We start from the raw sequence: 10,215 nt of genomic DNA on the forward strand, positions 1-10,215 counted from the left end.
ATGGATGCAAAATATAACACTATATGATGCATATTCATTGTGCTGTAAGGAAGTTGGAAGGAAGAAAAGTGATGGCAATATAAATAGATAATGGTAATATTGAATTATCTCTAACATAACAACGCATGCCAGTAAAGCACCTCCAAAACTCCAAACAGGAAATATACTTAGTATTCGACTTAGCTTTGTGATGTGTTATTGTCCTATAGCATTTTTTCAATCAAAATAATTTTATATGAAGCTAGAAATATGCATTATGAGCAACACAGTCAACTTCTGAAATCCAACAAATAGAACCATTATTGTATGGTGTAAAGATTTCTTCCAGCAAAGATCTTTGATGTGTTTGTCTTATTTTAATCTAGTTGTGTGTAAACAGCGATTAGAAAATAGGTATTCAAAAAATAAGCAATTTTAAAAGATAGAAAATATTTTGTTAACTGATGACAAAAAATTAAATCGGTTTTGACAGAGTCTAACAGCTTACAAGCACTAAGACATCACCAGCTGCCAAGGACGTCCGCTATAAGTAACATAATCTTACATTGAAAGTTTTCATTCTACAAAAACCGACATGCTAAAATAGCAAATGTTACACTTATGTAAATTACTATAGCTTGAGAGGGGTGAAAAATCAAAATTACTCACAAATTTTCTCAGATGTGAGCCAAGTATTCCTAAAACCTGAGTATCATTGTTGTTTATTAGTTTCAGTCCTTCGGGGGTTAGAAGGAATTGCCTCACAAACCACTGTGCTCATGTCTGCTGACTGTTCCCGGTTAGTTGTCTCCGCTGTCAGTTGATCATTCTTTACAAGTTCTAGTTTCTCTTCTGTCGTGATCGGCTGCTCTGGAAATAGCCTTAGCACCACTAGATTATTAACGATCTGTTTGTCGAGAGATGTATCCTGTCGATCAGCTTCTGTTGTAAATAGTTCACTCGCTCTATCGCTAACTTGCTTCAGCATGTTTCTTTTCATCTCCTTGCCAGAAAGTTTGTACAACTTTGCGAGTTTGCTTTCTAAAACAAAATAATCTAAATCAATTACGATACGAGTGTAGTTTTTCAATAAATTTGTTAGCACTATAAATGTTGTACATTTCTATCTAACCGCATATACAAGTTAGGTAGACATTCGCATAAAATACACATAATATATATATACTCTTAGTATAGTCAATATATATATACCCTTAGTATAGTCAATATATATACATACCCTTAGTATAGTCAATATATATACATACCCTTAGTATAGTCATTATATGTACCTACCCTTAGTATAGTCAATATATATACATACCCTTAGTATAGTCAATATATATACATACCCTTAGTATAGTCAATATATGTACCTACCCTTAGTATAGTCAATATATATACATACCTTTAGTTTAGTCAATACTTATCCTGCAGTTTATTACTACTGTTTAAACTGGGCGACTAAAAATAGTGTGTTCCCCAAACATCTGGTTCAAAAACGATTCAATATGAAGTAATAAAAATTTGCTTTTCCATGATAATTTGGAACGTTTTTATCAAAAGAAAGGGCAAATCCAACTTACAAATATGAGTGTATGTAAATGTATGCATTTAACAAAACACTGTCTGTAGTACTAGATTATTGTATAACATAAGATATGTTATAAGTTCATTTTTATTCTGCTTGTTCTGGTTGCAAATCTGGTAGAGATGGATGTGGAACTAATTAGCACCTACCAAGCTTGCTCAGGTACTGCCGATCAGTTTCAAATGCTAACTTCTGATGCACTTGGTTATCTTGCTCTGAAGAGTTGGCAATTGCCTTTTGTTGTATGGAGGCTTGGAGCTTGGAGTCACACAAACGATTGCATTCGTCTACTGAGAGATCACAAAAATTGTCAATTAAAGGAGAGTCCTGATCCAAGATTGTATTAGTTTCCTCACCCCAAGGGCTAGCTAGAATGAGGTCACTAGCGACTGCGCAAACCGTTGATTGGTTGTCTTCTCCGCTCCATAAATTATCATCAGCCCAATTAGCCATAGATTGGGCTATGTAAGTGTCAAATGGAGCCCTAACAAAACAAATGCATTGCATATGCAGTGTATGATCTTTACTAAAATAAACGCCATATTCATCCATCTTCGCGAAGCTGCAGTTGCGAGGTTAGAAAACAAGATCGCACCGTACGCGATTCGAACCAGCAACCTTCAGCTTCATGCAGCCACCTGCGTCAATCATTCACCTTCCAAGATGGAGAATAGTTGTACACTAGTTATTCTATGTGATCTATTGGACAACCTGACAATCTTGCACAGCCCTCGAGACTGACAGGGAATTAGTTTTAATAAAGTGTATACTATCAACCTAATGATTGTCAGAACGCACTAGGAATATTTACCGATGATCCATCACTAATCAATAAATATGTATAACTTGGCTCAATAATCGATCTATCGATACATATTAGCAAAGTTTTAAAAGCTATCGTTTCATGATTTCATGTTTGCCCAAAAGGTATAGCTGACTAGCTGAATGCTTATGAATACAAGAAATAGTATGTTCAGAATATACCTCAGATTGTAATGATAGAAAGCACAACGCGTAAAACTTAGTATAGACAAATTTGACAGCATGCAGATCCTATCAGGTAATTCTAATAGAAGCGCAACGTTCATGAGGTAAAAACATATGCTGCCGACATTGCAATAAATAGTTTGCGCTATAAATAAACAAAACCAAATAAAAGCATCAGCTCGACTTCAATAGTTCACAGAGAAGTATATGCATAACTAGTGAAATGCCGGCGTTGCTCGGGTATTAAAAATTAGTTTATAAACAGTGATAGGATTGCCACACTTATAAACTCAGCTTATAAACAATCCCACTTGCTATTAGCCTGGCACAATGCCAATGGCTAATTTAAGTAAGCTAATTTTTACGGCTTTTACTAATACGTAGAATGTCGGTGCGCTGTAACAGAGAGCAGTTACAGCGACACAGCTACAGTTACAGTTTTCACCAACATAGTGACATATATCGCTAAATCGGTTCATTAATCCTGCGTAGCTAAATTGGCATTTGCCTGGCGAATGGGAGGTTCTGCGATCAAATCCAGCGCGAAGCTGATACTCTTTCCCTAAATTTTCATAGTTATAACTGGACACACCGAACGATGGACTTTGAGATTTATATATACATGTATATAGATATACCAGGACATTCATTGGTTCTGTGTAGCATTATATAATAGGTTTTGGATGTAAGTTGAGCATCTCTGTGATCACATATTGTCCTTCGTAGTTACACTGTAAAAGCTGTTGGTCAAAATTACTTAGTGTCAAGTTGATCACATACACTGGCGAATTTCATAGTCATGAGTCTTTTGTCATATCACATGCATTACTTTTGGCAGTAATGAAAAGGTTTAATCGGCACTCTATATTTCTACTCACACTTAGAGACGTAATGAGATGGTTGGCTGTATTTAATAGTGCTGTCAATAAAGCTTGTGGTTACTGGATATTCTTTACTAAGCTATGCATATATTAACATGAAATGTATCACACCTACATGTATTTGTACTTTTGACTTCGTACAGTCATACTAGATGGTAAGTCATTCCTTGGGTCTGAAGTATGTAAGTAAAAACAGACTAGTCGGAACTTTCATGCTTCTTATGTCATAAAATATTTTTCCCAGTTGGGTAGGTCTGTAATGAAGATAGTCTACCTCTGAAAAAATGTTGCCCTAATAACTGCTTCATGTTTTTTTTATGCCAAAAACCAGTCTTATATTTAAATTTACTATTTAATTTCTTCTTTAAAGCAGTAGTACATTCTCCAATTGCTGTTGAGGCAGTTCAACTGCTAATTGGACAATACTTCAAATGAACATACATCGTTAAAAACTTAAAGTTGAGCTGATTGCATATTTTTCAAAATTAACAAAATTAAAACTATAAGATTGGATAATTCTTTATAATACTTGAACATTTTTAAAAACAGTTGGCATTTGTGTGACAAAAAACTTAGCTGAGTTTCAAATCATTTCAATAGTGATATTAAATGATAGGCAGCAGCAAAATATAGACTTTCGGTCACGACAATGCATGTAGTAAAAAATCTTTTACCTAGAGAAATTTTAAATTATCTTCCTTGGATGGCAGGTCTATACAAGCAGTGGGCAACTCCAGATTTGTAACAACAATGTTTTGCATTTTACAGCATATGTAACTATTAAATTAATATAAGCTAGAACATGTCATGTTACATACACTATTATGGAATGCAAGAAAAATAACAATATATTTTACCTAAAAAACTGAATATTTATAACTATTTCATAATAAAAAACTTATTAAGTAAAACCGAATTACCGTAAAAGCTGTATTTGAACGCACCTCTATGTGAACGCAGCCTCTATTTGAGCGCCAGCTCTATTTGGATGCCACATCTATTAGACCGCCATTATGGAAAGGTTGAAAATACAGCACCACCCTTTAATTGAACGCCACTTCTATTTGAACACGACTTCTATTTGACATTCTTGATCTTTATGAACTCATAATAGCAAGTGATCAGAAGAAAAGTGTCCACAAAAACGTACTAATAATGATTCGGTTACATCAATAACAATTAATTCGTTCATTTTTTCTGCTTGTATCGAAGTCCATTTTCAAACTTTAAGTCTACAGTTTTTCCGTTAAAACTTACAAAGCAACACCATAAAAATTATTAGTAACTATATCAGGCTGATAGTAGTTCTTTTTGTAATGTGGTTTTGATACGTCGATGTATGTAAAAATAGTTTTGATGTTAACAATGAAATCTGTACTACTGCATATTTTGAGGCTACAATATTGAGGCTAAAAGTTTGAGGTTGTTTTGATTACAAGCGGTTTTTCTTTATTTGCGCGAGAAGTGTATCACGCAATGGTTTTGCTCTAATAAAGAATTGTTTGGATGCTAATATCGACTAGCTCAGCTGTGCAGAAGAGGATTTGAGAAGGTACTGCAGAAGGTATTCAACGGCCAGAAGAATACGTATGAAATGGTTTCAAACACAAATCAGAATGCAACTGGCCAAGCAAACGATGCTAATATTTTTGTTTTAAAAATGTTAATTTTTGCCTCTGAATGTATTATAAATATGGTTTTTTGTCACTTGTTCTTGAATATATATTTCTAACATTTGATAATTTATTATCATATATCTTATAAATTGGTAAATTTATAGCATATTATTTGATAGCATTATAGCAGTAATCTGAACTGAGCTTACAATGGATCGATACCTGTAACTTCTCTTCTATTGCACACAAAAAGCCAGTTTTTACTGCAAACTTTATTGAACATATCAAAGAGTGCAATGAGCTTTTATGCAACTTTGTTAAATATAGTTTATAAAATAAAAACATACTTTCAAATTTACAGCGAAATAAAAAACTTGAAAATTCCAACAAATTGCACTGTGGGCTATAAAATCATCGTAGGTTAATTGCAAGCAATAGATATCAACTGGTAGAGACATGTATCAGCTTCCACGTGCATATTTATTTCGAGATCTACAACAAGTTGGAGGTAAGTTAGTGAGTTTGTTGCATCCAAAAGGGTTAATGTTCGCCCTAATGAGAGTGCAAAATATAGGTGACATTCAATTCGCCCGAAAATTGGTTAAATTTATCTTCTCAATAGTCTGACCAAGAGTTTGAAAAATACAACACCACCCTTTATTAGAACGTCACTTCTAATAAAGCGCCACTGTAAGGGAAGGGTTGAAAATAGAGCACGATGGCGTTCAAATCAAGGTTTTACGGTAGTTGGGTATGCGATGAAATTTCATCAGCAACTGATTCTGTGTAAACAATATTACTTGAATATAAAACTATTATTAAGTAATCATAATAATAAACTAAGTTTTTCTTATGCACCTACTTGGTATTATTTATTTCAGCAATTAATTACAAAAGGTTGCAAACAATCTTTTGAAGGCAAATCAATAACAATTTTAGAGCATATTGTTTGAGGATTCCCTTGGTAAGAACAAAACATCTACATTAAATTTCCTAAAATGACTTGAGTACAATGCCTGGAACATGTATTTGAGAATCACTATAGAATCACTACATATCCATGTATACAACTTGAAATAAGCGAATATTAAAGTATGTGGTGTGATCATATCTGTTCAGATGTTCAGACTGTTACCTTCAACCATTAAAAAATGAAATGTGTAGAATTTAGCCTACATAATTATTCAAGAACATAAGTTTACAACTGATCGGTTTAAATATTTGAAATCAGAACAAAGTGAGGATTAATTTAATATATAATTTATGGCTATTGACTAAATTCACGATGAGTAACAACTTTGAAAATGAGAATTTTAGTTTTTAACAAAGCGGTATAGTTATTTCGCACACCAATATATACGTTAAATTGTTTAAATGACATGAGTAATACGCTAAAAATAATTATCCAAAAATTGCTTGAGCAGACAAAAGTATTTTCTTTATATTTAGAATTAAAGTTAATATGTAGTTTTGTAGTGATTCACCCATGAGCAATCATATTTGAGTATCAAAATGATTAAGTAGAGCAGTATTATTAACAAGACTTCTGTCAATCCAACAACTCTGTGTCATTAAATGACACTGTTAGTAAAATGATCACATATGCTATATGCTTTATTTCAGAATCGCTAATCGTATGATAAGACAAATATTGTTCCATAATTCAAGAGTAAGAAGCTTACCAAAGGCAGTGCTGGTATTTTGCTTTAAGCACCTAAACCCAAATGATTTTATAGTAATGCTTTGTAGAGCAACATGTGTACTCGACTTGAGAGAACTTATTTTTTATTAGTATGACAACTCATAACAAATGTTGAAAAATTGTGTGATTCTAAAATATGTTTATTCTGAAACCAAATAGATTTTTTTTAAAGATTAGTTTCTGTCTGTATTACTGCATTTCTAGTAATAAAATTTAGTGGTTTAAACGAAGGCTAAGAAAAGATGTCATGTTTATTGGCCATATTTACAGTTTTTAGTGCAGCTGCACCTTTTCAAGGGTTAAAGTAAAAGCTGCTCTACAGTTTTTCAGTTTTGAAACAAGAACTTTGCATTTTGCCTCTTTGCATTCTGTTTAGACCATTCAAATTAACTGTGAATGCGTGTACAATACCAGCACATTTCAGTTATTGCGATGATGAGAGAAAGGAAATGGCAGTTGTTTAGTTTTAAACTATTTATGGAACTTTTTAAAAAAAACCCGTAAATAGTTTGAAATTTTTCAAGTCGTAAGTCTTATATTTAGTAGTTTGATCACATTCTTGAATGCTGTCCATCAAAATTTATTTCTAAACTTGTCATTCTTACTAAAGCCTATCATGTTGCTTTCATTCTAGGTCAGGAGTTTGATGTCGTGGTATATTCCAAATGTGCAGTTATCGTTATGCCTATTAGATAATTATGTAGCAATCACTCTACATCTGTAATTTGTCAGTCTCTTCTTGTCTTTATAATCTTAATGGTCATCCTGAAAGGTTATCAGTTGAATAAACTTCAGAACATAGAAACATCCTTACACTATGCCCAAAACGAGAACAAGGCAACACCTCCAATCTATAAAAAAAGTTACCTACTAATGCATTTGAACATTTTGAACTCGGGTACACCAGATTCCCTCTTCTACAGTAACATGACATCTAAATTACCTCTGATGAGGTAGAACACTGCTTGTCACTGATGGTATAGTGAAAGCATCTTGCATGTTTAACAGTGTGCTGTAATATATTTGGCCCAAGGCTCAGCAATAGCACTGATTATGTTTAGCTTTCACTGCTATCATTTCATGTATGGTCCTTGATAGAAAGCTTCGGTGGTAACATCCAATGTTCACAGAAATTGATGTTGGCTCACCACCAGCTGCTGATCTTGCAGTCATTGACAACATTGTACAATCATCTACTATCTCATCATAGGCTGACAAGAGTGCACTGATTGTCTTCAGTTTGAAGGTCTGCAAGTTCAACTTGTGATTATTCCGTCGCTCTTGAAGCGTTTGCAGGTCTACTCTATTCCATTTGTCACACGTTTTCTTTCTTAAATCTTGATATGAATCTTATAGCGCTGTTCTGCACCATCTTGACATGTAAAATGCTCTTTAAAGATGGATCCCATCATGTATTGCATATTTTAGGATTGGTCTGTGTGGGCTGGAGTATGCTGAGATGGATCATACTTCAACATGTCGAGGACCTTACAGGGCTTTTGGGTTTTTTGTGTTATGTTTTGCTCAAATATGAGGTCAGTTTGGAGGGTGACACCCAGATATTTCGTACCATCAAAATGAACAAATGTGAGGTATTCATATTAAAAAATTATCTTTTTTAAAGTGACTTGAACTTAAAATGATTTCTATATTAACACTTCTGCTATGTTTGATCTCAATTGTATTGTTGTATGGAAGGATTAGCAAAAGCGGATAGAATAAGGAAGTAATGCCTAAACAACTAGAGGTATATGCAAATTATTATATCCAAAGCACCTGGTACAACAAAGGAAGATCAATAAAAGCAATCATCTTACACCCATCCTTAAGTAGATCAGAAACTTTCAATGGTAGTAAATCATTAGAAAAAATGTGTTAATTGGTCTGCCAAAGAACCACCGAAAGAAATTAGACCCCTACCAGACACGACCAAAACAACTGGAGTTAGTCATCATTTCTGACCAGTACACTTCCATGATATACTTGGGACGAGTCCACTCATATATTAACTGTCTACGACACAAAGAACAGAACCTTAGCACCTAAAAAGCTTCTCACAGGCCAACAGAGACTTCTATAAAAAGGACAGCTTCAAACACTGCCTCTTCCCCTCCATCTGCAGAACCGTTCTCCTTCACTGACTGCTTCACTGACTCTTGTTTGACTGTCGAGACTCACAGTCGCATGGGACTGACAAGGGTGTAACTTTTATTGGCTTTTTAATATTTGTCATTAATATTGTTTTAGAATTTTGTCGGTTACGTATTTTAATTGTTGGACTTATAGAATCAGGAAGTATCTTATACAGGTGAATATCAGTATTGCTTATACGAGCTTAACACATTCAGTCGTGCCTGAACCAGTAAACAAATTAGTTCACTCAAGGTAAGCAAAAGTGCACAAACTAAATATAGTCAAAATAGAATAAGATGGCAAAGCAAATTCAACACTGATGTATGTGTGAATTCAGATTGATAGTGTATAACATAATTACTCTCTAAACAAACATGATAGTATATCCTAACATGACTTTATGAAGGGTGCAGTTCACTCGTATAATACTTATACATGTATACAATGATATACAGCCCCCTGTATATCATTGATATCATTGATGTATAGCAATTGGCTAGAAAATGCAGACGTTATTTTTTTCTATTGACAAGCATTAATTTAACTTTTTACCAAAAATTGCACAGCAAAAAACAGGGTTTCACATCGGTGCTGAGCGGAGCTCGAGTGTCAGTAAAGTCAGTGCAAAATACAAATTGCCGTAAATTCTAGCAAATGTTTCTACCCTCGTTTGGATTTTCTTTGATTTAAACAAGATACTAGTAGTCGTAAAATATTTGATCATACTACAGCCAATAAAAACATGTAGGGATAACATTGTAATGAACAAAAGTGCGATAAAAATGTTGTCAATTTTATATCGTCCAGTAAATGCGCGTTAGAAAGGAAAGAAGCACGTATTAAAGTAAATGTTAATGTTGAAACGCCTTTCAGGCAGTGTAGCTTGAAATCTGAAGTCGTCTATAAAACCAGAGCCGTATAGTTTCCGTGTGAAACTATACGGCTCTGTATAAAACGTAACGAATTTTTTCATAGAGGTAAAAGTTTTTCTAAAACGATTGCCTTTTCATCATTGTAAAATAGAAATAGATCTAGACTGTCAAATGATAAACTTCGTAAAAACTGCGCAATCACAAAGTTCACCTTCTCAGCGTGATTGGTCAATCATAATGCATTACACATAACTAGGCCCTAGTCCACTATGACAACCCATAAACAATGAGGTGTGACAGAGCTGATCATTAGTTGGTTATTAATCGGTCATAGAGCTGCCTTGATCAATCTCTCAAAGCTGCCGTGCATCAAGGATATTCAACTCGGATAAGCCAGGTATACAATTTTCACCGATCAACAATATACATGTATCTGTTATTGTTTTGAAGAACA

The 10,215-nt window shown here is 33.9% G+C and overlaps 1 protein-coding gene across 1 annotated transcript; it reads right to left on the minus strand.

The window, feature by feature from the left end:
- Window positions 1-220: 220 nt before the first annotated feature.
- On the minus strand, window positions 221-2,049 carry LOC137400237 (uncharacterized). Its single transcript, XM_068086567.1, has 2 exons — window positions 1,720-2,049; window positions 221-1,020 (listed from the first exon to the last, which is right to left on the minus strand). Exons 1-2 carry the CDS (start codon window positions 2,021-2,023, stop codon window positions 692-694), a joined length of 633 nt encoding a protein of 210 aa, XP_067942668.1. The 5' UTR covers window positions 2,024-2,049; the 3' UTR covers window positions 221-691.
- Between the last annotated feature and the right edge of the window lie 8,166 nt (window positions 2,050-10,215).

This window comes from Watersipora subatra, chromosome 7 (assembly GCF_963576615.1).
Source record: "Watersipora subatra chromosome 7, tzWatSuba1.1, whole genome shotgun sequence".
Lineage (NCBI taxonomy): Eukaryota > Metazoa > Bryozoa > Gymnolaemata > Cheilostomatida > Watersiporidae > Watersipora > Watersipora subatra.

Coding starts and splice junctions, on each gene's coding strand:
- LOC137400237 (XM_068086567.1), bottom strand. CDS start 2,023: ATGGCTAATTGGGCTGATGATAATTTATGGAGCGGAGAAGACAACCAA. Junction 1,021..1,719: donor GCAGTACCTGAGCAAGCTTG/GTAGGTGCTAAT, acceptor ATTTTGTTTTAG/AAAGCAAACTCGCAAAGTTG.